The 19509-nt window shown below is 37.7% G+C and overlaps 1 protein-coding gene across 8 annotated transcripts in view; it reads left to right on the top strand.

Moving 5' to 3' along the window:
• GULP1 (GULP PTB domain containing engulfment adaptor 1) overlaps nucleotides 1–19019 on the top strand; it is a 277029-nt gene extending 258010 nt beyond the window's left edge. For all 8 annotated transcript variants that reach the window (XM_074967752.1, XM_074967757.1, XM_074967751.1 and 5 more), the window contains 2 exons: nucleotides 2481–2575; nucleotides 16734–19019. In XM_074967752.1, the coding sequence (XP_074823853.1) occupies nucleotides 2481–2575; nucleotides 16734–16805 (167 nt within the window). In that variant the 3' untranslated portion in view covers nucleotides 16806–19019. The remainder of the gene's footprint in view (nucleotides 1–2480; nucleotides 2576–16733) is intronic.
• Nucleotides 19020–19509: the final 490 nt, after the last annotated feature.

Consider the following 19509-nt stretch of genomic DNA (forward strand, 5'->3'; position numbering starts at 1 on the left):
AAAAACTGACTGCCGTCAGCTATCTGCCAAGGGTAATAGTCACACTGAAAAGTATCATCTTCTTGGTATTATGAAATGGAAGTAATAAATAAAAATGAGAATAACTCATATCTATAGTAATGAATATACATAATCTCCTGAACATTACAGAAGAATGATGGTTCTGCGCTCATTGTCAGTTAGAGCATCCCTCAGCTGCTCAACGTATGCTGGCTACCAGCTGGGGATCGTCAGAACTGAAGAGTACTCCAGCCATATCTCTTCAGTGCACCCCAGATAAATCCTCTTTGTTGTACAGAAAGCCAGAGGTGCAGAGGCCAGTTACATCAGCCTCTATGCTAGCCAAGGATTCTGCTATACTATGGTAGTCTGTATCTGCGTACAATGGACAGCTTTCTGGTGGCATAAAGGAGCTGCACCATGGGCCAGGATATGGTCCTAAGGTTCGAGGTCACATCATATAACCACATGGACTATAATATGACCACAGTTTGTGAGGTTCTGGTTAACCAATTAAATTCCAGTTTGCTTCAGTACTTTAATGTTAAGTATGACAGAAACATTAAAATAGCCTCTTAAAATCCATTTGAAACAACAAATATTGACATACTTAATGTTAGTTGTTAATCATGGCAAAAAAAAGGAAAAGTCATGGCCCTGTCATGGAAAAAATGCAAAAGTAGTCATTTTAGTTAAATATGTTGTGGCACATGATAATTTAAGTTGTTTGTAATGAGACATTATGAGAACTCTAATATCCTTTATTTTAAAATCAGAATATCTTAAAACCATGTAATAATACTAAATTGTTAGTTTAAAACCCATGCTCCATTGCAATGGACATATAGGATAAAACTTCAAGGAACAGTCTTGTTCATTAGTGGGCTTGCAAGCCTGTTGGTGAAATCCTGAAGTCAAGAGAGTTTTGCCATTGACATAAGTGGGGCCAAGACTTCAACCTGTGATTTTCTGTGAATCATACACACATGCACACACAAACACAGAATTGCCATGGAAGTCACGGCTCTCTAGACATACTGTTCTATAAACAGATTTCAGAATTAATATATTAATATTCTATATTCTGTACTTATCCTGTGCAATTTCTTTCAACATTGATTGCATGAACAGTAATACTGTAACATGCAGTCTCTTGATTTAGAAAATACTTTGTAGTTTGTTTTTCAGTGTAACGTAATTGACTGCTGACTCCCACCTCTTGACTCTAATGTTGCAGGTCATATTTTGGGCTAATAGTATCACAGGTATCAATAGCCCTCTTTACTCATAAATTAATACACTTTATAATTGGATAGCATGGTTAGCAGATTTGGTGGATAAAAGATAAGATATAGTTTGAACTTTCCTTTTGGCAGCCATGCAGATGTAGTTACCTAATTTTGCAAGTGATGCAACCAATATGTTTAAACTGTGTTAGCAAAATGGTTATCAAAACCAGTTTAGCCAGCTTCCAGTCTGGATAAGAATAGCATATTTACATGGCACTCATTTTATGGAGAAAAAAACATCTGTACCTGATGGGAGAGAAAAAATAAATGAACTGGGCTACAAATCGGATGAAATAAGATTAATAGAATACTGAACTAATACAGTAGAGTGATATTGAAGATATTGGATCTTGACTGGACCTTAAAAATAGACAGTGACACAATTAAGAAAAACAAAGACTAGTTAGGAAGAAAAAATGAATAGTGAGAAGTTGCTGTAAGGCACTGACAGAAAGAGGTGTACAGATGTATTGCTCCATTTCAGATCCAGGTTCTTTGGACATCTATGATAACTGATCTTTCATGGTCCACTACTTTTTGTTTTTTGATGTTAATCTTATGTAAGAGTAAACTAAAATGCCTGTGGGCTAATAGTTGTTTCCATTAATACCAGCTGTGTCTAAAAGAACTGTGTCACAAGTCAAGGCCTTACCTGGTATGTACAGAGAGGGCCATTTGTCTTTATCCAAACCCTCTGACCTGATTTCAAGAAGCAACAAACAGGTGACCTGGATAGTTTTCAAGAGTCTATTTCTGCCATATATTAAATAAATAAAAAAAGATGAATGCTTGGTGCCCACTTCTGCACCTTTTTTCATTTGTGAAACTCCCACACACAATAATTGCAGGACTATGCCATTAGAACTTACCTCAGAGACTGGGATAAGGCCTAACTTCCTTCACCGAGGCTATGATATGATAATTACTGAACATTCCTAAAAAAATGCAAGAGACATAACTGAAAACAAGTGAAGAAGTGAAAACGTCAGCTTGGTAGCATTCTTAGAAAGGGAGGAAAATAAGCTAAATCAGACTAGCTTCCAAGTTTATATTTAAACATTGCTGTTCACAAAATGGATGACTGGAAGTGTTGTTCAGGATATTTTGTAGGGAGACATGTTTACCATGCACCATGCTACTCCTTCCTTATGTCACTAACTCTTGACTTAATGGTTTTTTTTTTCATTCTAGAGAGAGACCTTTTTGGAGCAGAACCATTTGACCCTTTTAGCTGTGGAGCAGGAGATTTCCCTCCAGACATTCAGTCCAAACTAGATGAGATGCAGGTAATTACTTATTTATCATTTCAATAAATGGTTTCCATTAGCATATGAACACTTACCTAATAAGGGTAAAGTATACATCATACAGCTGTCTTTCTGTTATATAGCCTGTTAAGGATTTGTTCTTTACTATACAAAGAAGAATGAACTTTGATCTTTGTGGAGGGATCCCACTGACCTTCAATCAGAGTTGAACATTTGACTCCCTGAGGCAATCTTGAATGTTCTCAGTGTCTTTAGAAGGAATGCATTTGGCACTTAAGTGTACTAATTATTGCTGGCTGGAAATTTTCTGACATCATTTGATATTTTCTGTCAGAAAATGATGTTTAGTTGAAATAAAAATGTTCTGCAAGACCATCCTGATTTTGACAAAATTCTAAGCGAAACTAGGCAAGTTTCCAGTAGAAGCCTGCCTAGTTTTCTGCCAGCTTACCTGCCTGGCTCCTTGGCAGCCCAGGTTCCTCGGCAGCTGGAGGCTCCCAAGTAATGGGCAGCTCGGGGAGACTTGGAAATGTTTAGAAAAGGTTACAGTGAAACTTTGGAATTCCCCTTGATGGGAAATGTTGAAATTTCATTTATCGTTCCGTTTTGTAACAACTATTTCATTTCGAAATTTATTGTGGACTGGGAATTCAAGTTTCTGACTAGCACTAGTACTAATACTTGCATAGAATAAGGTCAAAGCTAAAGTTAATAAGACATGAGAAATATCACTCAGAGGTTCGGCATCAGGAAAACCTAGCTAGAACAGTTCTACTGTGGAATTTCCACAGCATTGTTTAAATAATTTCTCCAACAAAGGGGGTTGAATTTGATTGCATAATGCATGTGATATCATCCTATAAAGAATGCTAGCATAAATCAATGGTTTAGGCCAAAAAAGACCCCTAAAACATGTTTATATTTCTTTGTACTATTTCTAATATCTCTTTTATCTTCTTGTGCTTTCCTGGGTGTTTAGCGTCAGCGATGGTTGGTATATCGTATTTTAATATTAATATTAAATCAACTTGTTATAATTAAAATCCTAAAGAATGGGCATGCTGTATAATTGACATCTTTTTTATGTCTGTAATTCAGGACCATTTTTATGCAAATGTTTTTGGGGGCTTTGTTATTTTTAAGAGGGGATTGGTTGGTTGGTGGTTTGGGGCGGGGGAGTTGTCTTTCAAGTCATAATTTATAGACTTTTCTCCCAATTGTTCATTTCCTTATTTAAATATGGTTGCTTTTTCCTTACGCACTTACACTGGTATTGTATAAGTTAACTTTCACATTTTCATCATCAGACCAATGCTAGTGAAAGTGTCTCTTCAGGCAAATATTATTTATCAATCTATTCTACCCAAATGTATCTGGAGGGGGAGGATGTTTCTGTCTTGGCTGTTCGTGTTAATTTCTCTTGCATGATCTTTTGACACAATATGAGGCATCTTCCATGCTGGCATATGAAAATATAGGGCTGTTGAAAAACCTGTGGAATTTTTTTGCTTCCATTTCACACTTGAACTTCGGAGGCAAAATTGTTGACATTAAGCTTTTGTATTCTAAGATCTATATAATAAATTAGTTCTTGATTAAGATCAGTCAGTTGCTCGCCTATTTTTAAATGGAAAGAAATATGAAACAGTGCATGATAGGCAAGTTTGGCACCTTAGAAAAGTCATGGGTGGTTTCTTGGGCCCACAAGCCTATCTAAGGAGTCAGTGAAGATGTGAAAAGAATTAGGAAGAAGAAAAACATAAGCAGTTCCCGTTCCAAGAAACCTAGTGAGGCCAAATACCACATGTTCTGAGGAATATGGCAGTAATGGGGAATATGAGACAAAACTGAAGGCCTCATTTATTCTCTATAGTAGACATGTATGTAGAGCCAGCATGTTTGTACTCATTCACTTTGTAAAAATATAGATTTTCTGAGTTTCAATAAGTGTGTATTTGATCTAATAATACATAATACTGTTATTTATTGGTTGTCTGTCCAGGGAGACAGTTTACATAGAATTCAGCAGTGAAGGCAAGATGACAACTTAGAACAGCTGATCATTCAAGAGAACATAAACCTACTGATATAAGTGGGGAATTTCTAAGTAATTTCCAGTAAACAGAGTTAGTATATCTTTATAGCAGGTACTGTAGGAGACAGACAAAGAGTGAAGGCATAACAAGAGCATCAGTAAAACACAGGTGATAAAAAAGCACTAAGTAGCTGCTGCTTGTTATTACTGTCAGCATTGCCAAAAAAAGATGGGCTCAAATTAAATTCTCTGCACTTTTGGGTATCTTTCCAAATCCAACTTTAATTTTGGTCCATATTTCACAATTATGATCTTTCCACTGTCACCATGAACCCGACCTTTTAGGAATGGTCAAAATCCAGACATGTGCTCAGACACATCTCTGGTAAACATTCTGTGACAGGATCCTCTGGGGGTGTAGCCTGGGACTGTGGGACCAACAGCAAACCCCCCCGGCACTGTGGTCACTCAGCACAACAGCATGTGGAGCCCGACACCCAGCTAGATTGCATGAATGCTTCCAGATCCACTCATGAATCACCCAGAGAAAGGCACCAGAGCCAAATCCCCCCAGCACCATACCAGAGGAATATACCATCTTGCACTGCTCAAGATAGGCAGTGAAGATTTATTAATTGATTCACTACTTCAACAATGGAAAGTGGTTATATACCAGCCTTTGTCAAACCTGAGCAGATTTACCACACACTTCAGACAAACTCACTGGTAAAGATAAACAGTTAAACAAATTTATTGACTGTAAAAGATAGATTTTAAGTGATATTAAGTGATAGGCAAAAAGTCAGAGTTAGTTACCAAAAGAAATAAAATATAAGCATGCAGTCTAAAGTCTCAATCCTATCGGATGGGGCAGCAGCTAGATTAAGCAGTTTTTCTCACCCCACTGGATATTGCAGTCCTTAATATACAGGTTTGTTCCTTAAACCGTGGCCAATCTCTTCTGTTAGAGTCTTGTCTTCTTCTCAGTGTCTTAGGTGCTTGCAGCATAGGTGAGGGCAGGAGAAGGGCCCAGCACATGGCCACTCTCTCTGTTTTATACCCTCAGTCCATGTGCTTGGAAAACACAAGTCCAGGCATGTCTGGGTGCATTGCTGATTCTTCAGGCAAAGTTGAGAAATTCCCTTGGTGTGGCCTCATGCAGGTGAGTCATTGCATTGTAGCTCCCTTGCTGGACAATGGTTGTTGATGGGTTGATTGATACCCCGATCTGGTGTTGGTTACTTTCCTTGCTGTTGCCTCTGGGGAGCTAATATTTGGCTGATTCCCCAATTTACAGCATGTTTTAGTGACCACCATACAACACAATTCTCATAACTTCATATGCATTAATGATACACATATATGGATAGAGAAATGACTTTCAGCAGATCATAACCTTTCCCCTGATACCTTACAAGGTATGCTTTTATATGTAAGATCATGATTATATGAAAATGAGGAATATGGGGGTTCCAGGACACTCCCCCAAGGTACAGAATGACACACATTCCCTCTGTTTTGCTGAAACATTTTCATCCCTCTGTGTTTTTACCATACTTCACACATAAATCAAATTAGTCTTTCCATATTCTCTAATCTCCTGAATTTGAAGTTTCTTAAAGGATGTTACATGGATGGAAACTTTCCCAATTCACAAATTATAGCAGCAGCAGCTGTTATATATTCTAAAGTCTCACTTCAGTTGATCTTATACAGCTTTCAGAAGCTGTGGCCATTCTTCTTTCTCTTCCTAATGCAATACGAGGCTTGACTTTATTTTTCCTGAAATCAATCACAGTTAGATAGAGATCATTATCTGCTCAAATACATGTAAATTTGCCATTGGATCATTGGGTCTGTGCTGCTTTAAGCCCAGTGGGTGCAGTCAGACTGACAATGAAAAACAAGTCAACTAGATTAAAAAACAGAAAGTTCTACCATTTACCTGAGCTCAGGACTGTGCTACATCTCTGCAGTGCTGGCCACTGAATGACTGAAAAATGATTGGAATCACTAGTGTGTGTCCTTGCTAGAGCTGGTCAAGCATCTAGATTCCTCAGGTTTCCAAAGTGGATACAGGCCTATTTCCCCAAGACTGCCCTAGTTGGTTTGGTAACCTATCCTCTGCTCTCAACGTTGTAGATCAGGTGTCTGTACTCATATTGGTAAATCTGGCCACTGTGTGCAATACCAGTTGTCATGAGATGATGCTGATCTGCTCTGAAAGGGGGCGGCCTTTCACTGGCTTTGAGCTATGTCTACACTTAAAACGCTACAGCAGCACAGCTGCTGCTCTGTAGTTGCACGATTGTAGCATTTCAGCGTAGACACTTATTACAGCGACAGGAGAACCCCTCCCATCACTGTAGTAAATCTACCTCCTGAGAGAATTCTTCCATCAATCTAGCATTAGCTTCTTTGGCATTTAGGTCAGCTTAACTGCATCACTCAGGGGTGTCAATTTTTCATATCCTTGAGCAACAATGGATCTAACTTTCTAGTGTAGACCAGCCCTGGGTTTTTACCTCTTAGAGACATCCCAGAAGGTAGTTTGGGGCAATTGCTTTTCTGCATCAAGGATCTATCACATGGAGTTCTCCCTCTCTCCCTGCCTTTTGTATGTATAATTGGCCCTTAAGAGGCATAATCAAGAGGCCATGAGCTACAGTGTTTCCATTACGCTTTTTGCTCTCATCTCTGTTTCTGTTTCATCTGACTGTGGCAGGGCTCCTGAATGACTTACCCAATGTGTACTAGCTATTAGGGAATGGATGATGGTTAGCTGACTGAAATTGAGTCTGGACAAGATTGAAATGACAGTGCTTGGATGAAGGAAGTGACTGAAAAATATGCTGTCCTTTAACTGAGTGTGTTTATCCACCATTTGGTACCAAAGTTCACAAGCTGGTGGTCCTGTTTGATCCTCTTCTGCTGTTAAACAGTCATGTGGCCACCCTGGCCAGGACAGTGCTTTTTCTACTCTATGTCTCCTAGAAATTGAAACCATATGTTTGAATACGGACATTGCTATTGTCATTCATGCTTTCATCACTTCAAATTACGCCACTAAAATATGCCGAATTTGGGGCTCTCATTAACTCAACTTGGAAATCGAAGGTAGTGCAGAATATGCAGTTTGCTTAATAAGGGGAGTTTCTTACCATGATCCCAGCCACAGATCGCAGCCTTCAATGTACCCATCCTTCCCCAAAGACTGGAGATGGGCATGGTTAGGTGCCCTTGAGATCAACAGATTTGAGCTATTTCAGACCCAATGGGGAGTGATTTCCAGGGTTATTGACACAATTACTGCTTGCACTTTAAAAATTCAGGAAGAAATTACAAAGTCATGGTGACCATGCTGTTTTATTGGGACAGCAGCATCTTCAGTAAAAAAAAATCCTGCCTCTTTGCAGAAGCTAAAGCACATATATATATAATGATACAAATAATATATTTCAATGTGTTGTGCTTGTACATGATTCCCTTTCAATGAAAAAATGTTGTGTATTACAGATATTAAATACTATTTTATGTACAACAAATATTATGAAAAATAATTTATTGACTGCCCATAACATATTTAATATCATTATTTTAAAAAGAATATTCTGACTTCTAAAATAATCCTGCTTTTCAAAAATAATGAAACAAAGCATAAATGCTCATCCATTTTTCTCCAGCCCTGGCATTTCAACTGACATCATTATTATTACAGCTGAAAGTGTTGGTCTTTGGGAGTGAAAGGTGAAGGGAGATATACACACTGCAATCTGGGTTTCATAATAATATACAGCACCTTAACCCATATAATTTCTTAAAACCTGTGAATATGAATTGTGTGCCTGAAAGCCTGCACAAAGCTTTGATTGTTCTGAGTTAACTGTGAGAGCTACAGATAAGAGAAATTATTAAAGTAAAAGTATCCCATGGCTTTATAAATCATCTCACCTCCATAGATGCACACAAAGGGCACTCTCATCACCCAGATCATCCCCTTTCCTTGCAAAAGGGAGTTCATCTGACTTCACAGCACAGTTAACACCCCTTCTCCTGTTACCTAGACTCTGCAGAGGATAACGGGAGTCAGCAAGCTAGGGGGGTACCTGTTGTTTTCCCCTCTTCCCCCATGAAGCTTAGACAGAAGAAATATCATAGCCAAGCTGGTGTGAACTATAGAACCTTAAAGAGCTGCTGGCCAAACTTATAAGCAGGTTTAAAAAAGAAAAACAAATTTATGAATCTAAGATCACATTCAAGAGCATGATATGCCCATGGAAACTTCTAAAGGCTAGTGCTGTGCTTGACAGGTTGGATCTGCAGATTACAAAAAAAATATATATATGTTTAAACGTCAAACAAAGAGTTGTCAGATTAAATTCAGCCCACTTTTGAGAGAAGAGAACTCTTGAAAGAAGCTGAAAAAGTCAGTCTAAATTTTTATACACTTCTGAGGGCTCCTCTTCTTCAAAAGTAAAATGGGAGAGATTTCAAGCAATCCATGGGCTGTTTGACATTTATGTGACACTCGTCACGTTAATCAATTAGTTTAATTGACGCCAGTGGAATTACTTATGTGAATAAGGCAGACAGGATGTGATTTAAGGAGGAAGGAAGTACTTTCTTTACAAATCTGCTGTACATTTTTAAAAAATGTAAAATAGTTATAAAAATATGTGAATAATACGTAAAGCTAATCATCAGTATTTGTGTGGGGAAGATGCTTTAAACTAGACAGACATAAGCACCTTTTTAGTTTACACAAATAATAGTTTTTGCATTTTAAATAAAGGGAAAAAATGTTAAATTTTCCTTTTTTCATTGGTATCAACATCTTGTTACTTTTAGGAAAATATTGACTCTACCCACATATTTTTGCCAAAATGTATAAAAATGAACACTCTGAAAAAGGTAATAATTTGTGAAATATAATCATCATTCCAAACTGTAGTTCATTTAAGTCAGGAACTAAATGGATTGAAGTTTTATGCCATTCTACTACTTTTATTTGTGCCATTGTCAGCCAGATTTTAGGCCAAGTCCTGATGTCCTTACTGAGTTTTACTCCATGCTTTCAATGGGAATTTGGTAAGTAAGGAGAGCAGGATTTGACCCTGGTGTTGATAGAATGCTTTTGATAAGGGTTAACAGTCCTATCTAAACATATCTTCCAAATGGTGCATTCTTGATAAGGACAACTGTTTACAGAAGCCTATTTAAGAATCATAGAAATGTAGGGCTAGAAGGGATCTTGAGAGGTCATTTAGTTCAGCCCCCTGGGCAGAGTCAGGACCAAGTAAACCTTACCATCCCTGACAAGTGTTGGTTCAACTTGTTCTTAAAAACTTCCACTGGTGGAGATTCAACAACCTCCTTCGGAAGCCTATTTCAGAGTTTAACTGACACTTATAATTAGAAAGATTTTCCAAATATATAAACTAAATCTCCCTTGCTGAGATTAAACCCATTATTTCTTATCCTACCTTCAGTGGACATGGAGACCAATTGATCACCATCTTCTTTATAACAGCCCTTAACATATTTGACGACTGTTATCAGATGCCCCCTCAGTTTTCTTTTTTCAAGACTAAACATGCCCAGTCTTTTTACCCTTTGCTTATAGGTCATATTTTCTAACCCTGTTACATTTTTTGCTGCTCTCCTCTGGACTCTTTCCAATTTGTCCAGATCTTTCCTGAAGTGTGGTGACCAGAATTGGACACAGTACTCTGAGGCCTCCCCAATGCTGAATGGAGCAGGACAGTTACTTCCTGTGTTTGTCATAGATTCCAAGGCCAGAAAGGGCCACTATGATAATCTATTGAGTCCGATGATTTTTAAGTCTATTCATGTTAACACTGTAGTTCCTGGCATTATAATAATATCTTGCCTTTTTTGGAAATCCTTATTATTCAAGAAAGCTGGTTTTTATGTATGGTATTAGTTAAGTATCTGGCAGATAAACCAGCACTTTCCTTTAGTCCCGAAGTTTGCTAATTACAATCATAAAGGACAAAAGACATATTAATAAAACTCTGATACAATATGGTACATGAATTATTTGAATGGATCAAACTTTGTGTAATTTATCCCATTCTCTTTGCCATTCATATTATAGACATATGCACATTGAGTTATTTTTGTTTGCTTTGTAAATTTAGAATATTGGAGAAAGTTTAGAAAGGACTGGAGGCCTAAACTTTGTGATGGAAAGGGTAGAGCCAGGTCACAGAGGGACAGACAATGGAGACGGTTGGAAACAAAAACAAAATAAATTCGTCAGGCAAGAAATAGGCTAGAAATATGTAAAAGGCAAAACATGCTGCACACAACAGGTGATAAGTAACAAAACATCAGTTTGGACTAAAAAGACAGAAATAAGTGAAAACAGCTGCTCTGTTTCTGATGACCAATAAGAGTTGGGAGATTGGAGCCCAAAAACAAAGCTTGAAAAGAGGAGGGTCCTGCACTGTCAGCACAGTCTCCAAAATCTCCCTAAAGTGCTTTTCAAAAATGGAGGGCCTGGCTCATTCCTTCCCCACCTACAGCAGGGATCACACTGGCCTGAGGCACCTGAAAGCACTACTCCCCTGTGCTGTGTGCCATTTCTCACAATGTGCAGTGACAAGGACAGGACACCCTGCAAATACACAGGTTTCAGTGTGTCTCCTCAGGTACCATTTTTGTCATGGCCCTAGCTGGAGTTTAAAGCTGTCCTCCATGGCAGATGAATCTCTGTAGTCTCTCTGCTGGTGTACCTGCACCAATGAGCACTGGAGAGCATGCAGATTTTCCCCTTTGCAACATCAGGAATGAATCAGTTCTTTGTATGTTTTAAGAGCTCAGGAAAGGTTTCATACATATTTAACTGAGGGTTTTAAAAGTTAGCAGAGCAAATTTAGGGCTTGATTCTGTAAGCTTTACTTATGTAAGTAGTCCTTATTCATCAGAGTGCTCCCCTTGAAGTCATGAAGAGTATGTGTTGTACCAACACTGGTAATGTGTGCAAGGCCAGGGCATTAGCCTTTGTGTAAGTGGACACAACTCCATTCATTGCATTTAACTGAGACGTGCCCACTTACACCAGGTTTGTATTTGGCCTCTGTCACCAAGCCTCTGTGGGTCACAACTGAGAATAACAAATTCAGGACAAACTGCTGAGAAATAGGGCAGACACACCTCAAAACTGCTGGTTATTCTCCCACCAGACCAGCAACAAAATAAACGTCTGTTTCACCACACTGGCTAACAAGAAGTCACAAAAACAGTCTCCTTAGGGATTCCAACACTAGACTTAATGATGAGTGGTTATTTAAAACCAGTTTCATCAACCAAAGGGTTCTTCTGATCCCAAACAACCAGCCACATACCCAGGCCAATATATAACTCAGATTTTACCCAAAAATCATGCTGCTGCCAATCCTTTAGTATCTAATATCTAAAGACAGGTTTCAGAGTAACAGCCATGTTAGTCTGTATTCACAAAAAGAAAAGGAGTACTTGTGGCACCTTAGAGACTAACCAATTTATTTGAGCATAAGCTTTCGTGAGCTACAGCTCACTTCATCGGATGCATACTGTGGAAAGTACAGAAGATCTTTTTATACACACAAACCATGAAAAAATGGGTGTTTACCACTACAGACACATTGTAAGGAGAGTGATCACTTTAGATAAGCTATTACCAGCAGGAGAGTGGGGTGGGGGGAGAGAAAATCTTTTGTAGTGGTAAACACCCATTTTTTCATGGTTTGTGTGTATAAAAAGATCTTCTGTACTTTCCACAGTATGCATCCGATGAAGTGAGCTGTAGCTCACGAAAGCTTGTGCTCAAATAAATTGGTTAGTCTCTAAGGTGCCACAAGTACTCCTTAATATCTAAAGGTTTGTTTATAAAAAGGAAGAAAGAAAGTTGAGAGTTAAAAGTGGTTAAAAGAATCAAATATATACAATAATTGCAAGGTTCTTGGATCAGGCTTGTAGCAGTGATGGAATAAACTGTTAACTAGTTAAGTCTCTGGTTGCTCCCAAATAATTGCAAGGTCCTCAGCCCCTTGGTTAGAATGCTCCCATTAGTATAAGTTCATCGTCCAGACATTTGAGCAGGAAAGAGTCCAACTGGGAATGTTTTCAGGGCCTTTTATGTGGACGGAAACCCATTGTTCTAGTCTGGAAAATCACAGGTAACAAGATGCAGTTTGGAGTCATATGGGCAAGTCACATGTCCATGCATGCTTTGCTTAGTCATAGCAGAGGCCATTATCTACACTCTCCTTAGAAGGTTTACATGAAAGACCCTCATTGTGGATAGGCGTCTTCCATGGTCCATTGTGAGTTAAGTGTTCTTTGATGGGCCATTCAACTTGAATAGTCCCTTCACAATGTGCTGACTAAATACCTTGTGGATGTTACCACAGAAGCAAACACTTGAAATACAGGTACATAGTTAATATTCATAACTTCAGATACAAACATGATACATCCATACAAATAAGATAGTAATATTCAGCAAACCATAACTTTTTCATAGACACCTTACATGTCACATTTTGTACAAGAGTTGATGCAATGATATAACAGTGGTAACAACAATGATCTACGTGGTCCTATTTTAATCATATAACATCACAGCCTCTAACTGGATTATTGTGTTTGCTTAGAACAATTATTCTGTGTTTAAGGCTTTTGTGCTTTCCTTCTGCATTGCCAGCTCTTATGAAATTCATAAAAAAATGGGTCAAATTCACCAACATGCTCTGGCTACTTTATGCCACCCAGGCAATGCAACACAGTCATATACCCAGGCTGCTTCAACCAGGTCTACAGCTGCTTAGTCTTGCTGAACCATAATAGTGATTCTGGCCTGATCTTGGTAGAAATTGCTGTTAGAAAAATCTTTTGCTTGGAAAATCTCAGACCACATTATAATTAAACCCCTTGAGCTTTATTTTATTTCTCTTAATATTATTTTCCAGCCATTAATAATCCCAAGTGGGATTATTAAATATTTTGACATTTTAAATTCTAGCATGTGACTTGAATTTTTTCATGAGTTGAGGCTAGCTGAATCTGTGATTTTCCTTTTATCTTTAAAAGGTATCTTTTTGATGTACAACACATGCATGCTATTTATTCATGACAACCTAATGAGAGTTACAAGTGTACATAAATAGGAGACTATATCTTCAGAGTTTGAGTTTATATCTAACCACAGTAAGGGTGACTTCAAAATGATTATTTTGTCTTAGATGCTTCATAAAAACACATACTGTTTACTTCATACCGCATCAGCAACATTTCCCAAGTACATCCTACTATCAGGAAAAACCTGAAATGAGCATTACAGCAGGAGCTACTGTGGTTAAAATTATCTTGGCCTTTCCATTCAGCCCCCTACTTTTCTTCCAATTGCTCGTAAATGCAATATTTTCACTTATCAGAATGAAATTTTCCAGGCTTCGTCTCTGCTCAAAAGTGATGTTTCTTTTAAAGTTCAAGCCAAAGTAGTTCAGCATTTTTTAAGATGAGGAGAGTGGGGAAAGAGAACAAAAACACTTTCTCCATCATAAAAACAAAATGCTTTGGGTCAGATTCCTGCCCTTACTTACATTGAGTAGTATCTTACTTCACAAGTAGTCCTGCTAGAGTAAATGGGATTACTGATGGTGTAAAGTACTTCTCAATGAAAGGGTGGCAGAATCTGGCCTTTAATTTGTTTTTAAACACTCCTACCATGAACACAGAAGGAGAAAGTTGAAATTTGACATGAAAATACAGAATAGTCTTGAGAACCATCTTTGAATTTTCTAATAGCAATCAGTTTTGATTTGACCAAATTATGTGCCTTTAAAATGTATTCCTTGAACATGCACATTGAATCTGGTATGATTTTTTTCACTTTTTAGCAATGCGCTTTGAGTGAAGGTAGGTTGTGCAGCACTTGCACGGTTGATTTAGCTGCACAGTGTTTGTTAAAGGTAACAGACCCAGGTGAAAGAGAATGTTAGAGTTCCATGGTTCCACACTGAGAAGTGAGGAAACAATAAAGTTAAGGTTGCTTATGTAACTTTAATGCTGACTGCTTGTGTGTATGGATTTTGCTACAACCTAGTGGTATGATCATATGCCGTTTCTCAAAAACAATATGATAACGGTATAGTTGTTGCTACAAATTTAGATACACAGGTGTAACATCTTGAATATTTTATTCGTTCTCGTACACTGACACTGTTTTAATTGTTATAACAGTCCAGTATATATTAACTTAGACTTTTTATACGTTGGGGTCTCCTCTGTATAAGCTATGTCATATAAGAATGCAAGGCCAAATTGTGCCTGGATTTTATGTGTGAAGAGCGAAGGAGGTGGCATAAGAAGCCTTCTTTACTGTTGTGTGATCCATATGGGATCTAGGACGTTTTGCAGCCTCTCTGTTAAATGGAGAAAAGGGGCTGTTATATCCCTATTTCTTTTGAGTTGGGGAGGTCTCCACCTCCCCATACATCTCCAGCCTGTAGTGTTGGTGAACCATGTGGAGATAGGTAGTTCCCCTGAGTAAGTTTGTTGAAACAGAATGTTTTCTAGTGCTTCACCAGTGTCCTGAAGCATTCAGGGTAGTTTTGTTTTGTTTTGTTTTTCAACCAGGAGGTCAACATTTCTTAGATCCAATTCAGGGGATGAGGCAGCTAACTTAGCTACGCACTCCTGGATGCTGCAGTAACTGAAAGTGATAATCTCCCAGCAATATCCCTATTAAAATTGTAAAAAGGAGTTTAATATATTGTGGGATTTACCATCCCTGGAGAAATATAGCAGTATTAGTAAGGATTCACATGGTGAATTTTTTGAAAAATTGTATCATAGAATCATAGAATATCAGGGTTGGAAGGGACCCCAGAAGGTCATCTAGTCCAACCCCCTGCTCGAAGCAGGACCAATTCCCAGTTAAATCATCCCAGCCAGGGCTTTGTCAAGCCTGACCTTAAAAACCTCTAAGGAAGGAGATTCTACCACCTCCCTAGGTAACGCATTCCAGTGTTTCACCACCCTCTTAGTGAAAAAGTTTTTCCTAATATCCAATCTAAACCTCCCCCATTGCAACTTGAGACCATTACTCCTCGTTCTGTCATCTGCTACCATTGAGAACAGTCTAGAGCCATCCTCTTTGGAACCCCCTTTCAGGTAGTTGAAAGCAGCTATCAAATCCCCCCTCATTCTTCTCTTCTGCAGACTAAACAATCCCAGCTCCCTCAGCCTCTCTTCATAAGTCATGTGCTCTAGACCCCTAATCATTTTTGTTGCCCTTCGCTGGACTCTCTCCAATTTATCCACATCCTTCTTGTAGTGTGGGGCCCAAAACTGGACACAGTACTCCAGATGAGGCCTCACCAGTGTCGAATAGAGGGGAACGATCACGTCCCTCGATCTGCTCGCTATGCCCCTACTTATACATCCCAAAATGCCATTGGCCTTCTTGGCAACAAGGGCACACTGTTGACTCATATCCAGCTTCTCGTCCACTGTCACCCCTAGGTCCTTTTCCGCAGAACTGCTGCCTAGCCATTCGGTCCCTAGTCTGTAGCGGTGCAGTTTAGTAAACACATGTAAAATACCAAAAATGCCATTATATGCCATTAAATCTTCAGAAGTTTTTCACATTAGCATAGCTACAAACCATTCTTTCATTCTTTTACCACTTGATATTATTCATTTTGTGTTTTAGGTGCATATTGTGTATTTGCACTCTGTTTCATGTAGTATTTTAAGACATTTATGTATTTGTGCTACATTTTTTTCTTCTGCACCTACCCTGATTAAAAGGAACTTATTAAAACTCAGCCTTGGAATATGACCATTTTTTAAAAATGTGCATGATTCACTATGTGATGTTCATTTTAAATTCAATTTGCATTTTTGCACAAAGCCAAAAGATTCTGACTTTCTGGCACTGACATCTTGCATCCTTGGGACCTGTTCCTACAAAATTGTTTAACTTGACTCACATGAATGGTGCCACTGGAGCCTATGAGGACTACTTATATGCCTACAGATAAGCGTGTATTCAGGAGTTTGCAGGATTGGGGTTTATATATGTGGAAAAAGACTATCTTTGTATTAACTATATCTGATTTTTTTTTACAGGAGGGGTTCAAAATGGGACTAACTCTTGAAGGCACAGTATTTTGTCTGGACCCGCTAGACAGCAGGTGCTGATGCCAAGACCAGACGTTGGAAATTCTAATATGATCCTTTATTTTTAATTCAAAACAAGTATTATAGATGTTATTCATGTGCCAAAAATTATATTTTTAAACATGTTAACTCTTGTGAAGTTTGCTTCTGTAAAACTCCAACTTAGGTTCAATATTTCCCTGTACAAATGTAAAAAGTCACACTTGTATATGAAATATGAATTAAATTACACTGTTGTATTTCTCGCTCTCATACTTGGACAGACATCTGCAATACCTAATGAGTATTCACTTTAAGCTGGGAAAGTCCTTTAATGAACTCATAGATACCTTTCTGTTAGAAGACAATATAATTTTTGCATAATATTTGCCTGGTGACATTTTAAAATTAATCACCTCAAGCCACTATTTAATTTCAGGTCAATAGGATGAGTATTGTACAGTAAAAATTTTAAATACCAATTAAGGAAGTAAAACATACTGAAAATTAGTATGTACATAACAATTAAATCTGGATGCCATGTAATTAATTCGAGTTAACTATACACAATCACTATACTATATGAATAATGTTATTGTTAGTCTATTACAGCTGTAATATTTTAGGCCTTTAATTCACATTTTAAAAAGTAAATATAACAGATTAATTGTCAATATGCTAGCTAATGTTTGGTAAGTGCATTAGGGAGGTCTAGTATACATGTTACAGTTATTTTGTAAAATGGACAAACTTAATGCTATGCATTTCTGGTTTGATGTTTTACAGCTAAGCTAGTTGCACATATTGTATCATGTTTGCAATTTGGAATTCATTACATGACAGCTATATTTAATGTTCTGAAAACTAACACCTTCATCCTAAAGAACATGTGGTAACCCCACTGCATTCACTGGGGCTACTCGTGTGTAAAAGTACTCGCATGCTAACGTGTTTGCGGGGATGGGGCCTTCATATGTCGAGAAACAGTGTAGTGTTACTGTTAAATGTCATGCTGCATTACAGCTTACGGCAACAACTCAGTGCAAGCTACTAATGAAACCTTAAATACCCATAAATAGGTCACACAAAGAGCTAGATATTAAAAATATTTAAAGGAAGTAAGATTCTTGCATTATGATGAATAATCACACACACAAAATATTGCTGCTAGGTGTTAGTATGTTGTTGACTTGTCTTTGCATACTTTTCGTTACCCTTTAACATAAACAATAAGTGGACATTTGATTTGTGAATGTTTGCATTCAGCCACGAATTTGTTCCTCAATGTTTATACTTTGCCATGATTTTGTTCAGTATGTACAAATCATGCCCAAATTTTATGCTAAGGATATTCCCTTCCATCCATAAAACCCTCATTAACCCCCCCCCCCCCTTTAACAACACACATAAGTAGAAAAAGAACTTTCAGGGGATTTTTAGTAGGGTTGGTTGGGGTCTTTTTTCCCCCAGAAAGACTCACTTTTTTGACAGGTTTCAGAGTAACAGCCGTGTTAGTCTGTATTCGTAAAAAGAAAAAAGAAAAGGAGTACTTGTGGCACCTTAGAGACTAACCAGTTCATGAAATGTTGCTTTTGAGCTTATTGTCTTAAGGTTTACACAGAAAAAAAAATGCATTTATGCAATATTACATTTAAGCATATATGCTTAGGCCCCAATTCAGCCAAGTACTTAAGCACATATGTCATGTTAAGTATAAGCGTAGTCCCATTAGCATCAGTGGAGGCTACTCATTTGCTTGAAGTTAGGCATGTGCTTAAGTAACTTGCTGAACTGGGATCTTAATGTTCTACTTTATGTAAGTCTTCCTCTCTTATTCTTTGCTCAACATTCATATACATATACACACACGCACGCACTCACACATACGTATAATCACTAACAAATAGAGTAGTATATGTTTCATAAGCAAAAGTCTTTATAATTTTGTTTGTCTTATAGTATTTTGGAATTTGTATAATGAGGATGTTTAGTAGCCATATCAATGGCTTTTTTTAACAAATAGAATTTGTATTTTTATTGTACTTTAAAAAGCTTTATGTAATAAGCATATATTTAGTGGCCATTTACTATCAATGGTAACACAATACTAAGATATTTGCACATTTTAAGAAACCTTTTTCTTTACTGATTTTTATGGCAATTGACTCTGCAAACGGCATGATTAAATATTATATAAATTGATCAGTACAAAAATACTTAAATCAACAGTGCATTTTTAATGAAAATGGTTCGTGATCTGGTTCAAAATTGTATTTCTATGTAATCTCAATTGTCTGTTTAATTTTGCCTAAAATAAATGTTTTTAAATAAATTGCATTGTAGAACATACTATTAATTCAGTAAAATACACAGAACTCAGTGGTGGGAAAGGCACATGAACACCATCTCAATAAGCCAAGAATTGCATGGCAAGGGACCCAGTACTTGAAAGTCTTACACATGTGCTTAGCTTTACACATTGTGGGAGATCCTCGGCAGGTGTAAATTGTTGTAAGGTTACTCTTACTTACTGTAATTTGACCTCTTCTTCATGGGTTAGAGAAAGTTTCCAATAATAAGAGATGTCTCATGTCCCATACATCCTGATATTTCATACAGGTAAGTAGAAATATGCTCTGCTCCCCCAAATCACAAGTCTTGTTTTCATTCTTTGCCTGTCACGCAAAAATACTAATAAAGGTAGGGGGACTGATCCTTATCTTGTTTAAATTGTCATAGTGCCTGT

The sequence above is a fragment of the Natator depressus genome, chromosome 11 (assembly GCF_965152275.1).
Source record: "Natator depressus isolate rNatDep1 chromosome 11, rNatDep2.hap1, whole genome shotgun sequence".
Classification (NCBI taxonomy): Eukaryota; Metazoa; Chordata; order Testudines; family Cheloniidae; genus Natator; species Natator depressus.